Source organism: Ovis aries, chromosome 19 (genome assembly GCF_016772045.2).
Source record: "Ovis aries strain OAR_USU_Benz2616 breed Rambouillet chromosome 19, ARS-UI_Ramb_v3.0, whole genome shotgun sequence".
In the NCBI taxonomy this organism is placed as follows: Eukaryota; Metazoa; Chordata; class Mammalia; order Artiodactyla; family Bovidae; genus Ovis; species Ovis aries.
Window position 1 is genome coordinate 56,150,997 of NC_056072.1, and position 20,967 is coordinate 56,171,963.

General features: G+C 47.3%; 1 protein-coding gene across 2 annotated transcripts in view; it reads right to left on the reverse strand.

Annotated features, from left to right (window-relative positions):
- The window catches only part of LOC101122984 (histone H1.8), a 30,832-nt gene extending 13,879 nt beyond the window's left edge, over positions 1-16,953 (reverse strand). For both annotated transcript variants that reach the window (XM_042236401.2, XM_027958003.3), the window contains exon 1: positions 16,779-16,953. In XM_042236401.2, the coding sequence (XP_042092335.1) occupies positions 16,779-16,884 (106 nt within the window). In that variant the 5' untranslated portion in view covers positions 16,885-16,953. The remainder of the gene's footprint in view (positions 1-16,778) is intronic.
- Between the last annotated feature and the right edge of the window lie 4,014 nt (positions 16,954-20,967).

The window sequence follows — 20,967 nt, forward strand, 5'->3', positions numbered from 1 at the left end:
GTAGAAACTAGCAACACTGTAAAGCAACTATACCCCAGTTTTAAAAGGAGGAGGGCAAGCAGGGATAGCAATACTCACATCAGACAAAAATAGATATTAAAATAAAGAGTGCTGTACAAGGAAGGACACTACATAATGATCAAGGGATCAGTCCAAGAAGAAGTGCATATGTGTCTAACAGGAGCACCTCAATGTGCTGGGCTTAGTCGCTCACTCGTGTCTCACTCTTTGTGACCCCGTGGACTGTAGCCCGCCAGGCACCTCTGTCCATGGGATTCTCCAGGCAAGAATACTGGAGTGGGTCGCCATGCCCTTCTCCAGGGCATCTTCCCAGCCCAGGGATAGAAACCAGGTCTCCCGCATTGCTGGCAGATTCTTTACCAGCTGAGCCACCAGGGAAGCCCAAGAATACTGGAGTGGGTAGCCTATCCCTTCTGCAGGATATCCTCCCGGCCCAGGAATTGAATCAGTCTCCTGCATTGTGGGCGGATTCTTTACCAGCTAAGTTACCAGGGAACATGGCAAATGCCAATAGCCATAAAAGGGGAAATTGACAATAACGCAGTAATAGCAGGGGACTTTAATACCCCACTGACCCCAGTGGACAGAACATTCGGGCAGGAAATAAATAAGGGAACATAAGCCTTAAATGACACACTAGACCAGATAGAGTCAATTAATATTTTTAGGGCATTCCATCCAAAAGCAGCAGAATACACTTTCTCCCAAATCCACATGGAACATTCACTAGGATGGATTACATCTTGGGTCACACAGATCAAGTGTTGATACATTTTGAAAAACTGAAATCATATCAAGTATATTTTCATAGCACTATGAGATAAGAAATCAATTACAGGGGGAAAAACTGTAAAAAAAAAACCCACAAACACATGAAGGTTAAACAATACGTTACTCAACAACCAATGAATCACTGAAGAAATTAAAAGAGGAAATAAAATACCTAGAGACAAATCGCAATGGAAATAGAACAACCTTAATGCAAAAGCAGCTCTAAGAGGCAATTTACAGCAATAGAATCTTATCTCCGGACACAGGAAAACTCTCAAATGAACAACATAACCTCATACCTAAAGGAACTAGAGAAAGAAGAGACAAATACCAAAGTTAGTAGGAATGACGAGAATAGAAAAAAAAATAATAATAATGAAACTGAAAGCTGGTTCTCTGAGAAGATAAATAAAATTTATAAACTTTTAGAGAGATTCAAGAAAAAAAGAAAACAGATTCAAATCAGTAACATTAGAACTGAAAAAGGAGAAATTTGCAACTGACACCACAGAAATGCGAGGCTCATAAGAGGTTACTACAAGCAACTACATGACAATGAACTGGACAGCCTGGAAGAAATGCACAAATCCTCGGAAAGGCACAACCTTCCAAGACTGAGCCCAGAAGAAACAAGATATAGACAGACTAGTTACAAGTCGTGACATTGAAACTTCAATTAAAAATCTGCCAACAAACAAATGTCCAGGACCAGATGGCTTCACAGGTGAACTTGATCAAACATTTAGAGAAGTGATATGAAAGTCGCTCAGTCGTGTCTGACTCTTTACAGCCCTATGGACTACACAGTCCATGGAATTCTCCAGGACAGAATACTGGAGTAGGTAGCCTTTCCCTTCTCTGATGGATCTTCCCAACCCAGGGATTGAACCGGGGTCTTCGGCACTGCAGGTAGATTCTTTACCAGCTGAGCCACCGGGGAAGCCCATCAATCAAACCCTTAGAGAAAGGTTAACATCTATTCTCCTGAAACTCTTCCAAAACACTTGGGAGGAAGAACATTCCCAAATTCATTCTCTGAGGCTACCATCATCTTGATTCCAAACCCTGACAAAGATACCACAAAAAAAAAAAAAAGAAAGAAAATTGCAAGCCAATATCACTGATGAACACAGACACAAAAATCCTCAACACATTAAATGGTCATACAGCATGATCACGTGGGATTTATCCCAATAACACAAGGATTCATCAATACCCACAAGCCAATCAGTGCAACGTACCACAGTAACAAATTGAAGATTAAAAACCATATAATCATCTCAATAGACGCAAAAAAACTCTTGACAAAATTCAAAACACTCATTTAGGATGCAAACTTTAGAAAGGAGGCATACAGCAACCTTACCTCAACATAATAAAGGCCACATGACAAATATGGCAAACCCACAGACAATGTCGTTCTCAACGGTGAAAACCCGAAAGCATTTCCTCTAGAATCAGGAACAAGACAAGGAAGCTCCCTCTTGTCACTATTAGTCAACACAGTTTGGAAGTTCTAGACACAGCAATCAGAGAAGAAAAAGAGATAAAAGGAATCCAACTTGGAAAAGTAAAACTATAACTGTTTGCAGATGACATGATACTATACATAATGCTCCTTGGAAGGAAAGCTATGACAAATTTACACAGTGTATTAAAAAGCAGAGACAATCACTTCACTGACAAAGGTCCATATAGTCAAAGCTATGGTTTTTCCAGTAGTCATGTATGGACAGATGTGAGAGCTGGACCATAAAGAATGCTGAGCGCTGAAGAATGGGTGCTTTCGAATTGTGGTGTTGGAGAAGACTCTTGAGAGTCCCTTGGACTGCAAGATCAAATCAGTCATTCCTAGAGGAAATCAACCCTGAATATTCATTGGAAGGACTGATGCTGAAGCTGAAGCTCCAAGACTTTGGGTACCAGAATTAGAACAAAAAATTTATATAATTTGTATTTTTAAAAAAAACAAACGGAGCTGGAGGAATCAAGCTCCCTGATTTTAGACTGTACTACAGGGCTACAGTAATCAAGACAGTATGGTATGGCACAAAAACAGAAACATAGATCAACTGAACAAAATACAAAACCCAGAAATAACCCCATCCACCTATGGTCACCTAATCTATGACAAAAGAAGCAAGAATATACAATGGAGAAAAGACAGTCTCTTTAATAAGCGGTGCTGAGGAAACTGGACAGCTACATGAAAAAGAATGAAATTAGAACACTTCCTAATGCCACACACAGAAATAAACTCAAAATGGATCAAAGTCCTAAATGTAAGGCCAGAAACTATAAAACTCTTAGAGGAAAACAGGCAGAACACTCTCTGACATAAATCATGGCAAGATCTTTTTTGACCCACATCCTAGAAAATAGAAATCAACAAATGGGACTTAATGATACTGAAAAACTTTTGCACAGCAAAGGAAACCATAAACAACTTGAAAAGACAATCCCCAGAATGAGAGAAAATATTTACAAACAAACTAAGTGACAGAGGATTAGTCTCCAAAATACACCAACAGTTCATGCAGCTCAGTATCAAAAAATCAAACCACCCCAGCAAAAAATGGATGGAAGACCTAAACAGACATTTTCCCAATGAAGACACAAGAAAGCCAACACATGCATAAAAAGATGTTCAACATCATTAATCATTAAAGAAATGCAGACCAAAACTACAATGAGATGTCACCTCCCACCAGTCAGAATGGCCATCATCATAAAATCTACGAACAATGATGAATGCTGGTGGGGGTGTGGAGAAAAGGGAACCCTCCTGCACTGTTGGTGGGAACGTAAACTGATACAGCCACTATGAAGAACAGTAAGGAGGTTCCTTAAAAACTGAAGATGGAACTACTACGTGGCCCAGCAATCTCACTACTTGGCATATACAGTGGAAAAAACATAATTCACGAAGACACATGTACCCCAGCGTTCACTGAAGCATTATTTACAATAGCCAGGACATGCTGCTGCTGCTGAGTCGCTTCAGTCATGTCCGACTCTGTGCGACCCCACAGATGGCAGCCCACGAGGCTCCCCTGTCCCTGGGATTCTCCAGGCAAGAACACTGGAGTGGGTTACCATTTCCTTCTCCAATGCATGGAAGTGAAAAGTGAGAGTGAATTCGCTCAGTCGTGTCCGACTCTTAGTGACCCCATGGACTGCAGCCTACCAGGCTCCTCCATCCATGGGATTTTCCAGGCAAGAGTACTGGAGTGGGGTGCTATTGCCTTCTCTGGACATGAAAAGAACCTAAATGTCCATCATCAGATGAATGGATGAAGATTTGGGTGGGTGTGTATGTATATACACACATACACACACACACTGGAATATTAGTCAGCCATAAAAAGGAACAAAACTGGGTTATTTGTGGATGGAACCAGAGACCATTAGACAGAGTGAAGTAAGTTAGAGAAAATCAAGCATTGTATATTAATGTATCTACGTGGAATCTAGAAAGTGGTCTAGATGAACGTATCTGATGGGCAGCAGCAGACATAGATGCAGAGAATGGACACGTGTTCACGGGGGTGGGGAGGGAAGCGGGGTGAACTGGGAGGCTGGGGTTGACACACACACACTGCTGCGTGTAAAACAGATGCCTAGGAGGAACCTGAGCGCAGGCTGCTCAGCTCAGGGCTCTGCAGTCACCCAGACGGGAGGAGGGGCAGAGGGAGGCGATGTGTGCGCACATACCTGGTCGTTCCGTTGTCCCGCAGAACCTAGCGACACTGCTAAACAACTATACCCCAATTTAAAATGAAAGCTGGGGTAGCAATACTCACATCAGAGAAAACAGATCTTAAAGACTGTCACAAGAGACAAGGAAGGACACTACATAATGATCGAGGGATTCATCCAAGAAGAAGACAGAACAATCGTAAACATGTACGTACCCAACATAGAAGTACCTCAACACACAAGGCAAATGGTAACGCCCATAAAAGGGGAAATCAACAATAATGCAGTAACAGTGGGGGACTTTAACACCCCACTGTCACCAATGGAGAGAACATTTGGGCAGAAAATAAGCAAACAGAAGCCTGAAATGACACAACAAAGCAGGCAGCTTCAATTCGCATTTTTAGGGCATTCCATCCAAAAACAGCAGAGTACACTTGCTCCTCACATCCACATGGAACGTTTTCCAGGACAGATCACATCTTGGGTCACAAATCAAGCCTTGGTACATTTTTAAAAATTGAAATCATGTCAAGTATCTTTTCTGACCATAACTTTATGAGATTAGAAATATATCACAGGGGAAAAAAAAACTGTAAAAACACAAACACAGGAAGGTGAAACAACATGTTACCAAATAACCAATCGATCACTGAAGAAATCAAAGGAGGAAATTAAAAAAAAAATACCGGGAGACCAATCACAATGAAAACACAACTCTCCCAATGCAAAAGCAGCTCTGAGAGAATTTATAGCATTAGAATCTTATCTCGGCAAACAAGAGACATCTCAAAGAACCTAACCTGACACCTAAGGCAAGTAGAGAAAGAACAAATAAATACCCAAAGTTAGTAGAAGGAGAGACATCATAAAAATCAGAGTGGCAATAAATGAAATAGAAACAAAGAAAACCAATTTTAAAAATCAGCAAAACTAAAAGCTGGCTCTTTGAAAAGATAAATTGGTAAACCTTTAGCTAGACTCATCAGGAAAAAAAGGAAAAGTGTTCAAATGAACAACATTAGAAATGAAAAGTGAGAAATACAACTGACACCGTAGAAATACAAAGGCTCAGAAGAGATTACTACAAGTAACTAAGGGCTCCCCTGGTGGCTCAGCTGGTAAAGAACCTACCTGCAATGCAGGAGACCCTGGTTCGATCCCTGGGTTGGGAAGATCCACTGGAGAAGGGACAGCTACTCACGCCCATATTCTGGCCTGGAGAATTCCATGGACTGTATAGTCCATGTGGTCGCAAGGAGCTGGACACGACTGAGCGACTTTCACTTTCACAAGTAACTATATGCCAGTACATCGGACACCCTGGAAGAAATGCACAAATCCTTAGAAAGGTACAACCTTCCAAGACTGAACCAGGAAGAAATAGAAGATATAAACAGACCAATGACGGGTAGTGAAATTAAAACTGTAACTAAAAATCTTCCAATCATCAAAAGTCAAGGACCAGATGGCTTCATAGGCAAACTCTATCAAACACTTAGAGAAGTTAACACCTATCCTTCTGAAACTCTTTCAAAAAAATTGCAGAGGAAGAAGCACCCACTAACACATTCTATGAAGCCACCATCACCCTGATTCCAAAACCAGGCAAATACCACAAAAAAAGAAAATTACAGGTCAGTGTCTTTGATGAACATAGATACAAAAATCCTCAACAAACACTAGCAAACTGAATCCAACAACACATTAAAGGATCATACACCAGGATCAAGAGGGATTTATCCCAACGATGCAAGAATTCATCGGTATTCCACAAATCAACCAGTGTGATATATCACATTAACAAACTGAAGAATAAAAACCATATGATCATCTCAATAGATGCAAAAAAATGCTTGGCAAAATTCAAAATACCCATTTATGATAAAAACTCTTTAGAAAGTGGGCATAGAGGGAGCCTACCTCAACATAATAAAGGCCACATATGACAAACCCACAGCAAACCTCATTCTCAGTGGTGAAAACCTGAGAGCATTTCCTCTAAAATCAGGAACAAGACAAGGAAAGTTCTCTATCACCGCTATTATGCAACAGTGCTTTGAAAGTCCTCGCCATGGCAATCAGAGAAGAAAAAGAGATAAAAGGAATCCAAATTGGAAAAGTAACGCTGTCACAGTTTGCAGACATGATATTATTACATGGAGAATTCTCAAGATGCCACGTAAGAGAGCTCATCAAGGAAGTCAGCACTGTTGCAGAGTACAAGACGAATACCCAGAAATCTCTTGCAGGACCTCCCCAGTGGCCCAGCGGTTGAGAACCCACCTGCCCATGCCGGGGACACAGGCTTGTTCCCTGGTCTGGGAAGACTCCATATGCCACCGGGCAACTAAGCCCGCATGCCAGGAATACTGAAGCCTGAGTGCCCACAACGAGAAGACACTGGAATGAGAAGCCCACAGGCCACAACTGGAGAGAGTGCCCCCGCTCCCTACAACTACAGAAAGTCTGCATGCGGCAACGAAAAAACATACATGTATCCTGAATTCTTCTATACTAACAATGAAAGACCAGAAAGAGAAAGTAAGGAGACAATTCTATTTACCACTGCAACAGAGAATAAAATACCTACGTATAAACCTACCCAAGGATGTAAAAGAACTCCACTCAGAAAACTATAAAATACTGGTGAAAAAAATCAAAGGCGACACAAACAAATGGAGGGACACACCACGTGCCTAGGCTGAAAGAATCAACACTGTGAAAATGACTATACCATCCAAAGCAATCTACGGGTTCAGTGCAATCCCTAACAAATTATCAATGGCACTTTTCACAGAATCAGAGCAAAAAATTTTCCAACTCGTATGAAAACACAAAAGACTCCAAACGGCCAGAGCAATCTCGAGAAAGAGAAACAGAGCTGGAGAAATTAAGCTCCCAGACTTTAGACTACTACAAAGCCACCATAATCCAACGTTTCACTGCAGCACAATTTGCAATAGCCGGGACATGCAAGCAACCTAAATGCCCATCGACAGAGGGATGGATGAAAAAGATGTGGTACATCTATACAACGGAATATTACTCAGTCACATAAAAGGGAGAAAGCAAGGCCATTTGACGCAACATGGATGGACACAGAGGTTGTCACTGAAGGAAGTACGTCAGGCACAAAAAGACAAATATATGCTGTCGCTTCTGTGTGGAACCTAAAGAAAGAGCACAAATGAACTTATTTACAAAACAGAAGCAGAGGCACAGGTGCGGAAGACAAACAACAGTGACCACAGGATAAGCTGGGCGGGCATAAACTGGACGGCTGGGACTGAGAGTTACACACTACTGTTCACGCAACAGATAACTAATGACAGCCTGCTACACAGCACAGGGCGCTCCAGTCAGTACTCTGCAAGGGCCTGTGCAGGAAAAGAACCTAAAAATGAGTGGATACGCGCATACGTGGGCTTCCCAGGTCCCTTACTGGTGAAGGATCCCCCCGCCAAGTAGGAGATGCAGGTTCAATCCCTAGTCTGGGGAGGTCCCCTGGAGAAGGAAATGGACACCCACTCCAGTATTCTTGCCTGGGAAATTTCAAGGGCAGAGCACCCTGGTGGGCTACCATCCATGGAGTCACAAAGAGTCAGACACAACTTAGCAGCTCAACAATGACGACGTATGTTCATGTATAACCGACTCAGTTTGCTGTACACCTGAAATGAACAGAACAATGGAAACCAACTATACTCCAACGGAAAGTTTTAAAAAATAAACTAATGGCATCTAATTAAACTTCAAAGTTTTACATAGCCAAAAAAAAAAAAAAAAAAAAAAACACCTGCTATACGAAAAGGCAAGCCACAAACTGTGAGAAAATATTTACAACCAAAGCAACTGACAAGGGATTCATCTCCATAATATACAAACAGCTCATGCAGCTCAATATTAAAAACAACTCAATCAAAAAATGGGCAGATGATCTAAATAGACATTTCTCCAAAGAAGACACACAGATGGCCCAAAAAGCACGTGAAAAAATGCTGAGCATCACTCATTATTAGAGAAAGGCAAGTCAGAACCATAACGAGGAATCACCTCACACCGGTCAGGATGGCCATCATCAAAAAGTCTACAAAAAATAAACGCTGGCAAGGGTGTGGAGTAAAGGAGACCCTCCTACACTGTTGGTGCGGATGTAGATTGGTTCAGAAACTGTGGGAGAGAACAGTATGAAGGTTCCCTAAACAACTAAATACAGAATTACTGGACCATCCAGCGATCCCACTCCTGGGCATGTACTCAGAGAAAATCATAATTCAGAAAGATACAGGCACCCCATTATTCACTGCAGTACTATTTACAATAGCCAAGACCTGAAAGCAATCAAAATATTCATCAACAGAGAAGCGGGTAAAGATGTGGTTTATATAGACAACGGACTATTACTCAGCCCTGAAAAAGAACAAAATAATGACGTGCAGCAACGTGGATGGACTTAGAGATTTATCGTACTGAGCGCAGTAAGTCAGAGAAAGACAAATACCTTATGATATTGGTTTTATGTGGAATATAAAAAATGGGAGAAATGAACTTACTTATGAAACAGAAAGAGAGTCCCAGATGTGGAAAGCAAACTTATGGTTACCAGGGGAGAAAGGGGAAAGCAGTCAACCGAGAAATTGGGACTGACATACACACACTATTATATATAAAACAGATGACTCATCAGGACCTGCTCTATAGCACAGGGGAGTCTATTCAATACTCTGAAGTCACCTATACGGGAAAAGAATCTAAAGAATAGATGTATGTATACCGTACACCTGAAATTAATACATTATAGATCAACTATACCGAAATATGAATTGTTACAAAATAAAGTCAGAAAAAGTCCCACCTGAAAACCCTAGACATCAGCAAAAATTGTAGAGACTTTGTCAAATTTACCCTCTATTGCCTCCTGGCTAGGAAGAACCCAGTGTCTGAGAATACTCATTTTGGGACCAGAGCCTGCAAATCAGTGGAGTCTCAGGTCAGCCAGGACCTCAGCGCCTCGACTGCGTCCCATCCCCCATCTCCAACAGCGGGGAGGGGGCCCTAAGGAGGTCCGAGCCCTCCCAGCTGCAGAGCGAGAGGCTTTCTGGAGGGGCCTGGCCTGGGGTGGCAGCTCTGAGACTGGCTGTGACCTGGGGCTGCCTGTTGCAGGGCTGGCACCCGGACAAACATCTTCTCCAGCAACAGGACACAGAGAAACTACCAGGGTCTGCAAACAGCTACATGCAAGGGGGTGTGCGCCCGGTCGCTCAGTTGCGTCCGACTCTCTGCAACCCATGGACTGTGGCCCGCCAGGCTCCTCTGTCCGTGGGATTTCCCTGACAAGAATACTGGAGTCAGTTACCATTTCCTTCTCCAGGGGATCTTCCCGACTCAGGGATTGAACTAGGGTCTCCTGCATTGAAGGCTGATTCTTTACTGTCTCAGCCACCACAGAAGCAGTGCAGGCAAATTATAGACAAAAAGATACAAAAAACCCCCAAACTCGACTGCTACTTCTGATGAGCTGGGAGCAAAAGCAGGGTGCTGCACGTACCCCGCCACACACCTCTAAAGGGACGGACAGACCACCTAGGCCACTCTTTGGCCTGACCCCTGAACACAACCCTACCTTCGCCCCACACGAGGAGCCAATTCGCCCCCACCTCAGTGAACGAACAAGGGAACCTGTTACTTGTTTTCATCCCTCCTTCTGCAGCAGGAACTGCAATAAATCGTTGCCTGAATTTCTGATCGATTTCTATCGTTTAAGGAGGCCAAGAACCATGGTCGGTAGCATACTGTCGGATGACACCATGTAGGGGACAGTTGCCCACTTCCCAGGAGAGGATCTGGGCACGTCTGAGACCCCGGAATGAAGCCTTCCGGTGGCTGACCCGCGCCCGCCTGAATCTCGTTTCAGCATCACCGCAGGTGGTAAGTCTGCCTTCCGGTGGGGGCGGGGGGGGGTCTCGGGACCCTCATCTGGGCGAAGCTTTCCCCTCCCGTGTCCTTTTCCATCTCCTGAAATCTCTGTCCTCTCCTCGTCTTATCCTTCCGAGAGAGTGCACATCAGGCAGCTACAACACTCCGGCCAAGGGCTCTCCAGATGGGAGGCTTATCTCATGAGTGACAGACATTCAAACCTCAGCCCCGGGCTCGAAGTCCAATCACCCCCAATATCTTCACCTTTGTTTCCCTGCCGCCAAGAGACGTCCCCTTGGGAACAGGGCCAAGCAGCAGATTTCCACACACTTGAGCACACACACTTGAGAGTCCCAAAGACGATGGACCCCCGGCTGGCTTCCGTGGGCAGTGGACAGAGGGGCCACAGGGTGGCCCCTCCTTCACTGGCCCTTTCTGGAGGCGCACAGGGTGGTGTCTGAACTGACACCTGGCAGGGGGCGGGTTGAGATGGCAACTTCTCTGTCCCTTCCTTTCTCGGTTTTTCCCGTCTCTCCTCCGTTTAGCTCTCCCTTGATCCTCACCCATCACACTCCCATCCCGTTCAGCCTGAAGTCTTATCTGTGTCTTTATAAGCTTTTGTCACTGATGTCTTTGTTGTGTGTAGCTTTGTTGGTCTGGCAGCTCCTGCAAGTCTCTGCCAAGACACGGTGGAGAATTTAAGCCTGGAAATACAAACACAGCCCACACTGCCTGAGACTCCAGCCTTGGGTTATTTTGGGGGGATTTTAAAGAACAAAAAAGAAAAAGAGAGGGGCTTGCGCCTCTCTCCTCTGCCTTTGCAATGTAACTCTTCTCCCTGGGCTCCAAGAATTACCTGATCCATCCCAAACTGAGGAAGAAAAGAGACCTTTCTGAATTCCAGCGGGAAAACTATGAGATCCCTGGTTCTGTAGAAATTAACTTATCTGGCTTAGGCTTGTGGGTTTAATTAATACAGATCTGTCTTTAGAGTTATCACCATGACACTTTTACTGAACCCAGGGTTACTGAAAGTCAATAAGTACACACTGTTTCTGTTATTATAAAATCCGTCATCAAAGAGAATAACCTGACACGATTAGGCTTTTATGCAAATATAACTGCGAAAAGAGCTTTTTGGTACACGCTATAGGAATCATTGTGCTTTGGAAATGTCCATCTAGAATGTTGTTGAGTCGCTCAGTCATGTCCGCCTCTCTGTGACCCCCATGGACTGTATCCTCCCAGGCGCCTCTGTCCATGGGATTTCCCAGGCAAGAATACTGGACTGGGTTACCATTTCCTTCTCCAGGGGGATCTTCCCACCCAGGGATCGAACCCTGGTCTCCTGCATTGGCAGGTGGATTCTTCACCGCTGAGCCCCCAGGGGAGCCCTCCATCACCTTGAAAAGAAACTAAGTTAAATGATAGGAATCCACTCAGTACCCAGGTCAGTTCAAACAACATGAAATATTGGAACACTCATTGCTAAACAGGTCTGCGTTTACCTGCTTCTGTCATCTCGTGAGAGGGAAACTAAACACATTTGGGTTTATGGGACACACGTCTTGCACCACATTAAGGACAGAAATTGTGCTTTGGGAAGACACATGTTTCTAGAGGTTATGGGATGTTCCAATCGGGGGCTGCTAATGTAAAAGACAGTTCATGGTGGCTTAAGGAAAGGAGGACATGTGTTTGCAGAAAACAAGGCATGAGGAATGGAAATATATCTTCTTAAAAGGAAAAAAAAGGTGACTTCTGTCCTACAGCTGGTGATTTCTGAATGCAAAGAATAAGGGACAGGATAACACGGCTCCAGAAAGTTGCAGAAGGTTTGAGGACAAGGAACACTGGGAAAAGAACTTTGTGCTCAGGACTTCCTGAGCTTGGGTTAAATTTAATCAGGAAGATGAATTTTATTAAGAGTAGGCTGATGCAAGACTGGATCTGGCTTCTCTCTCCCCGAAGAGAACAAAGTTGTCCTAGAACCCTGCTCTTGACAACAGATCCTGTGAGTTTCTGAGTCTTTAATCTGCATTTACTTTCGAAACCTTGTTTTCAACTCAGCTCAAGGAATAAGCACTTTCACCTTATTCTATGTCCAAAAATTCTCTTTGGGAACATTCCCATCTCTAGGTCCTCAGGTCCTGACTCCCGTGGCATTTTTCATGGTGAATCTGTAAGGAGAAGTTTGCAGGTTTGAATTTATCCAGTGGAGGCTGTCATTCTCTCACCTGGCAGGCCATCACGGTTATTCTGGCCCAGTGTGGCACCCCAGATGAAAAGGAGTGTATATTGAGAAAGGCTAGGGAACATGCAGATGGCCTACTGGCCACCAAACTGATCAGGCGGCTACATCAGGGACATAATCCCAGAATATGACCCACCCTGGGAGACAAATCCGCCCCCCCCCCCCCCCCCCAAATGTAAGGATTTTATCCTGGCTCTTTTAGAAGCAATGGAGCTCATGACCCAAGTAGCAGTAATCCACGGTAGTGCCCATCAGAGGGAGGGATCTTCTGTGAACCAGTGGGGGAAAAAAGGGAAAGTGTTAGTTGCTCAGTCCTGTCTGACTCTTTCACAACCCCATGGACTGTAGTCTGCCAGGCTCCTCTGTCCTTGGGGTTCTCCAGGCAAGAATACTGGAGTGGGTTGCCATTTCCTTCTCCAGGGGATCTTCCTAACTCAGGGATTGAACCCAGGTCTCCTGCACTGCAGGCAGATTCTTTACCATCTGTGCCACCAGGGAAGCCCAAGCTGATTGAATTGCAAAACACACAACTTGTGTGCAAGAGCCTAGGTTATGGTCCTAGTGATTGGCCCCCCTGAACTCCCTGGTCTTCCCCAGTACTCCCCACAGGAACAAGAAAATGCTGAGAAACGGGGCTAAGAGAGAGGAAGCACAGGTTAGTATGAAGAGTAGGGTGAGCTTCTAGTCCCAGAGGCCCCACAGTGGAAACTAAGAGTTGACATGATGCCATCCACTATGGGAGGGACGCACTATGGGACTTGATGCAAAAGGCTTTTTCAGGGAAGGGGCTTAAAAGAACAGAAAAGCAAGCAACACTGGCCTGTGACTTATGTGCCCCTAATAATCTGAAAGGGATCTTCCCAACCCAGGGGTCAAACCTGGTTTCCTGAAATTACAGACAGATTCTTGACCGTCTGAGCCACCAGGGAAGCCCCATAACAATGCCCAGACCCATCCAATCCCCCTTCTGTAACTCAGGCCAATTCAGTGACGAGTGACATATCCAGGGAAAGGTTGGCAGTTAGATTTCACCCAAATGCCCTCAAGATCAAGATATAAATATGGTCTGGGGTTGGCTGATACTTTCACAGGATGGGTTGAAGCCTTCCCCAACTGATCTGAAAAGGCTATGGACATCTGTAAGTTCCTTTTAAAAAGAAGTAATTCCTCGCTTTGGACTTTCCAAGTCTCCCCAGAGCCATAATGGGCCCTTGTTTATAGCCAAAATCACACAGGGGCTCACAACAGCCCTAGGGATAGACTACAAGCTACACACCTCATGTTCGACTCTCTGCGACCCCACGGACTGTAGCCCGCCAGGCTCCTCTGTCCATGGGGATTCTCCAGGCAAGGATACTGGAGTGGGTTGCCATGCCCTCCTCCAGGGGATCTTCTCGGCCCAGGGATTGAACCTATGTCTCCTACATTGGCAGGCGGGTTCTCTACCAGTAGCCCTATCTGGGAAGCCCAATTGTATGATTTAGTTCATGTGAAATGCCAGGAATGGGCAAATCAGCACTCGATAGTAGATTAGCGGTTGCCAGGGGCTGGGAGGTGGGTGGTGATGAGGAGTGACTAACAGGTATAGATTTTCGTTTAGAGGAGATGAAAATTGACTATAGAACCAAATAGACAACTGTGAATGTGTAAAAGCCACTGTCCACTGTAAATGAGTGAACTGTGTGCCATGTGAATTACTGAGGGGGTCTCAGTAAGCTGTTACATTTTAAAATTTGCAAAGGAGAGGAGGATACAGGGGTGAGGAGGGAGCTGGTGAGAGACGTTGTCAGTCACCATAAAGCACACAAAAGTGGTTTAAATATGAAACCTGATTTAAACAGGGTGATTAGAAACGCTGACTTCCAACCAATCTGCAAAAACTAAAGACTGAAGAAAAGGAATCAAGTGGCTTATATATATTTATGTGTGTGTGTATATATATATATTTAAAAAACATTTTAAAGTGGAAAAAACAAAAACCATCTAAAAAGTCTAGACTTCAGCAACATTTGTAAAGAGACTTAAATTCAACCTCTGTTGTTTCCCGGCCAGGAGGAGCCCAGTGTCTGAGAACATTCATTTTAGGGTCAGAGACCGCTAGTCTCATTCTCAGAGTCTCAGCCTTCCCAGCCCTCATCTCCCAAGGCAGGAAGGGGGTCTCAGCGTGGTCTGAGCCCTTCCCGCTTCAGGGTTAGAGGGTTTCTAGAGGGCCTGGCCCAGGGTGACAGCTCTAACTGCTGCCCTGTCCCAGGGAGCCACTCCTGCGTCCCAGTCCTCCCCCCACCCTCCAAATTGTTCAGCTCCTCATTCTGCAGTTACTCGATGCCTGCTGTATACTGGCGTGTCCAAAAGAAGAGCTCAGGGTCCTTACAAACCTGTCCCTCGTCTTCTCTCCCCCACAGTGGTGCCCATCTGTCATACCTACCCAGACACCCAAACACGTGCCCAGGGCGTGTCCTGAGCACCCCCTCTCCCCGAGGCAGGAAACAGAGAGACCCCAGGCTTGAATCGTTTCTCCCCTGTGGACAGAAACACCATAAAAGCAGGGATGGAGGAGGCTGGATCCTGCCCAGATGAAAGATCACATATTCCTCGTTGTCGAAGTTACGGAGGCCTCCCCGACGACACAGGCGTAGAAGGGCTCCTTGGAGGTCAAAAAGGGAGTGGGTGTCAGCCCAGAGCAAGTAATGTCAGCTACCCATAGTCCTCCGCGCTAGACTCCATCTTGGCTCGGAGATGCGCACGCACACGTGGGAGGAGCCTGAGACGTACCAGATACAGACGCACAAGCAGGCAAAGCAAGGTGCCTGGCCCGAGGAAACCCAGGAGAAATGCCCCATAAAGGCGATTCAAACCACGAGCACACGACCCTCTCTGAGCCCGTGGATGCAGTGTGTCTACATCCACATGTACTCTTTTTCCTCCTAATAAACACTGGACTTGCTTCACTACTTTCCGTCTCCATGTGGAAACTCACTTCTACACAGGCGGCAAGCTAGGGCCTCATCACGGGCCACTGGTCCCTCGGGGTCTGGTGGCCAGGATTCGACACACTCCCTGCCACTGCCCGGCCTGTCTCTGGCCGGGAACCGAAACCCTGAGGTCACTCCTGCCCCCCACAAGCTTCTCAGCCGCCATCCCCCGGGCGCAGACTTTCTCACCTTCACACACATCTCGAATCGTATCCCTCAGCGGCCATTGCCTTCACACCTGACCTCGACCTGGGAGGCTCGCCCGATCAGCCCCCGCCCCCATCCCTGCTGTTCCCCCAACTCTGCCCCAGCCGGAGGGAAGACGCACAGCACTCCCTCCCCAAAACCAAGCCCTCCACCAGCACGCTCCCCTCCAGGCCCTGGCCCCAGCCAGGATGTCCCCTCGGCCTGGTCAGCCGTGACCATCCAAGCCGCTGTCACTCACCCTTTAAGGCCCAAACAGCACTGAGCTGCCCTGCCCTGTGCTTCCCAGGCACTTGGACCCATTCTGTCTCCAAAGACGTCTTCACAAATACTCTGAACACATCCCCTGTCCCACCCTCCTTCAGGAGTCGCCTCCTCTGGGAAGCCTACCATGACCACCTAGAATGGGTCAGGCAACTCCTCTGGGCTCCGACAGCCTCTGGCTCCCCGCCACTCAAGCACATGCCAGCATTATCAAATGGGCATCTAGCAGGAGGTGGCATCTAGCAGGAGGCGGCTTGCCTCCCAGCCTGGGAGCTCCTGGAGGGGACGAAGCAGGTCTGTGTGCCTCAGTGGACCCCATACCCAGAGAATCCCGAGGCGCTGTTTGCTGGTTGAAAGCTGGGACGCGGCCCTACAGCCAAAGCCCAGTCGCGCCTCCAGAGCTTGCCCGCCTATTGCTCGAGCCCTTCAAGTAGCTCCAGCTGGGCAGAGCCCCTCGCCCCGAGCAAATGGGCTCCAGCTGCGGAGGCCCCTGCTCTCTCTCCTCCCTGCCCGCCCCCCACCTCTGGCATCAGCTCTTCTGCCCCTTGTGCGGGTGGGGGGTGTGCGGTGTTTGGGGCCAGCCTAAGGGAGGAGAGAGCAGGAAGGAAGTGTTCAGGACCCCCAGGGAACAGGCTCTCTCTCGGAGGACGGAGGGGGCAGCTCCATGAGCTCACCTGGCTTTTCAGACCCTGATGGCCTGGACGACCCCTCTGCGGAGGCTGAGGAGGCCGAGGAGGCAGAGGAAGAGGTGTCGCTGGAAGCGACGCTCCCGGGAGCCATCTCGCAGGCAGAAACGTACAGGCGGCCCCCTCGCCTGGCGTGAGGCCCACCCGCCCGCCTGCTCGCCTTACATACCCCCCAATTAGCCCCTGATTGGGCGGGAGGCGCGGAGCTGCTGATTGGGCAGGAGGCTGGTAGGGGGCCCTGCAGCCCCGCCCGGAGCACCGATGATGCCTCAGCCCCGACCACCTGCTCCTGTGTGACCTTGCCCGTGTGCTTGACTTCTCTGGGTCTCAGCCCCCACGGTGAAAGGAAGGGGGCTCAGATGCTTGGTCTGCCCTGCGCCTCTGCGCAGCAGAGCCTGGGGTTGCAGACTGGGAACTGGAACGCCTGGGCCAGTGGAGGTAGCCGCGGGAAGGTGAGGGCCCTCCCCACCCCACCTCACCTCCCCAACCCCGGTGCCCACCCCTGTGCCCAGGCCTCAGCTGGCCTCCACTGTCTCAGAAAGCAGCAGGTGGAGGCCAGCCAGTGGGTTCACCTGGAGCAGACACCCCCCAGGTCAGCCTGTCGTGACCTCCTTCTGTGTTGTAAGAAAGAGTTTCTAAGGAATGACAGAGCAATGTTTAAATTACTCGGCAAAAGTCTATAAATAAGGACAACATCCACTGGGAAAACCGACAAAGATGAATTCACCAGAAAGGCAAACAAACACAGGAAAACAGCCTCGACTTCTTTGGCACTCAGGAAAATTTAAATTGAAACAACGAGCTACTCCTTTTCTCGTCAAACTGATAAAAACTGAAGACAAAGTGCTGGCAAGGATGTGGGAGCCAGGCCCTCGCTGTCTCTGCCAGGGTGTAAATTGGGTGCAGCCTACTATGGAAAGGTATTCCCTGGAGCCCAGCAACTCCGCCTCTCTCTCCTAGGAGTGCATTTGTTGGAAAAGAAATAATTGCTGTGTTATTTGGAAAAGGGGAAAAAAAAAAACAACTTCCAAATGAATCACTCAGGGCCTGGTAGAATTACTTACTGTAGAATACTCTGCAGCCGTTTAAAATGATGAGGTGCAGACTTCCGTGAAGTCCAGGGATTAGGACTTCATGCTTCCACTTTGGGGGCTGTGAGTTCGATCCCTGGTCGGGGAACTAGGACCCACATACCATGTGGTGTGGCCAAAAATAAATGAATAATAATAATAATAAAATGACAAGATGGATTAAAACAAGGATGAGGTGGCATTTCACATGCAGTAGGATGACGATTTTTTTTTTTTTTTGGCCATGCCATGTGGCAAGTGGGATCTTAGTTTCCCAAACAGGGATTGATCCCACACCCCCTGCACTGAAAGCATGGAGTCAACAACTGGACCACCAGGGAAGTCCCCAGAATGACAAATTTTTTAATGTCCATCGAAATTGAGCATCCAGGATGTGAAGAAATACAGAGCTGCTGGGAAGCAACCCAGAAAAGCAACTGAGTAACATCTATCACGACTAAGATGGATTTGGGCCACATCTACCCATGTCGCTCCGGGTATAAATTTGAGGGAAATTCTTACACTGATAGTGCTTCCCCCATAGTTCAGTCGGTAAAGCATCTGCCTGCAATGCAGGAGGCCTGGGTTCAATTCTTTGGGCTGGAAGATCCCCTGGAGAAGGAAATGGCAACCCACTCCAGTCTTCTTGCCTGGAGAATCCCATGGACAGAGGAGCCGGACAGTTTACAGTTCACAGGATCACAAGAGTCAGACACGACTTAGTGCTCTTTCTTTCTCACACTGATGATACATAAGGGTGCTCAGTGCGATCTTGGCAAAAATGAAAAACAACCTAGATGCCCACCAAGGGCAGACTGGACAAATACACTGTGATCTGTTCACATGGTGGAATATTACATAGCAGTGAAAATGAATGAAACACAAAGTATCTGTGGAATATGTTCCCCACTTTGTGTGTGTGTGTGAGTGTGAGTGAAGTCCCAGCAGAAGTTCTGAAAGGATTTATACCAAGGTAACAGCAGTGGTTACCTCTGAGGAGAGTGTAGGATTTTAAGGGGGCAGGTCTAGGACAGACTTGCCTCTTTCTCTCCGTGGTCTTACTGTTCGGATTTTTCCAGGGGACTCTCCATTACCAGAGGTCTGGATTGAGGCAGGCAAGGTGTTCTAAAGTGAAACTAGATACCACTGCCTGCCTAGCACCCTTCATAGCTCCCCACTGCCATGGGGACCTCTCCACTGACCTCTCCAGTCTGGCTTATGAAGCCTCCGTCCCCCTTGAAACCCCAGAGTCTAACCACACTGAGGCTCTTGGAATTGGTTAGGTGTTGAGAGCTGGGCTTTCCACTCTGGTTTCCTGTGTGCGTGTGTTAGACTGATGTAAAACTAGTGCCAGTTTTTCACCCCTGCCCACATCCATGCCCATTTGCAGTGTAAGTCTGCAGCTCCTCCCTCGTCCCTGGAAATCTGAGCTCACCTTGGGACTTGTTGTGACCAACCCAGTATGAGGGAAGGGACGTCTGGTCCCAGTCCCAGGTGAGCAAGCCTGCTGGATGTGGAGAGGCCAGTGGCCCAGTCTCCCCTGTTGCCCAGCCTATGCTGGCTGGCCAAGCGGCCAGCCCTCCAACTGACCACAGATGCTCGAATGAACCCAGCCAAGGTCAACCAAGCTTGGTCTGGGTCACCTGGCTGACCCACAGAGTCACAAGCAAGAGTACACGATGTGTTGTTTGAAGCATGAGATTTGGAGGTTGTTGTCAGTGCAGCTGATATAAGCCCCTCTTTTATCTATATCTACCTTCTCCGGGGGACTTCCCTGGTGGCTCAGTAGTAAAGAACCCGCCTGCCAATGCGGGAGACGCAGACTCCATCCCTTGGACAGGAAGATCCCCTGGAGAAGGAAGTGGCAACCCACTCCAGTATTCTTGCCTGGAGAATCCCATGGACAGAGGAGCCTGACGGGCTCTATAGTTTACGGGGTCACAAAAGAGTCAGACTTGACTCAACGACTAAACAACAACCTTATCTGAACTGTTTCTCACTCATCCTTTTGGCCTCAGTATAGACATCACGTCCTCAGAAAAGCCCTCTGTGACCCCCTAGGATGTTAGGGGCCCCTCCTCGGGTTGCCAGCAGCCTCCAGCAACCCGGGTTAAAACACGGCCTTACCTGTCTCCTTGAGCTCTGGGAGGCAGGGGCAGTGGGCAGGGCTGTGTCTGTCTTGTTCCTGGTGGTGTCCCTTGTGCCCAGCACAACACCTGGCACACAGTAGGTGCTTAGCGCCCATTGCTGAAGCAATCTCAGTGCCAGACGGAGCTCGGCTGAGTGGAGGGAGGCCTGAAAACCATCTGTGGGAACCATCTAGAGCAGGAGCCGAGATGAGGCAAAAAGGCATGTGGAAGCTGGTGCCAACGGGGGCAGCAATTTTGATCACGTTTCCAAGAACTGAGAAAGACTCAGGGATACAAACATTCCCACGAGCTTCATCTGAAACCCTGCTCCAGGTCTGTGCCAGGATAGAGTTTTGCATTTGGACGGAAGAAGTTCTAAAATGTGCTGCATGATCTAAAAATTCTTCTAGAGGATTGCCTTTTCACAGGGAAATGGTAATTGTGATCAGGCTGCTGGAGAGAGGACGAGCTGCTTCTGGTACTCATGAGATGTTTTTACTGAGACCTGTAGGAAATTTAAGTTTCGCCAAATTTTTTTTTCTTTTTTTTTCCTTTTTGCCATCTTGGGACACTGTCGGGGGTTCTTCTATGTGTGAACTCACAGTTCTGCAGATTACAGTTCTAAACTCTTTGCATTCTCCTTCCAGAGGCAAAAATCAGGGGCTGAGAGAGCTCTGTGGCCTTGTCCCTGGCCAGGTCACAGCCCAGAGACTTGCTCCCTCCAGTCCAACTCTGAGACCAGTGCGTCCTGGCCTAGGGACACTGGCTTCCCAGAGCCTGGAGATGAGGTGGGTAACACGCTCTCCCCAGACTCAGTCAGCAGTTGTCCGCCTTTATATGCGGCTGGTTCCCCACCAATGGCAGTCAAATCAACTGCAAATTGAGGAAGTTAAGTAGGGTTTACTCTCTACCAGGAAAAAGTCGGAGAATGTCCTGGTTTTAGAGGAAGTTTTTTTTCCTCTGAATGTGACGCTGATG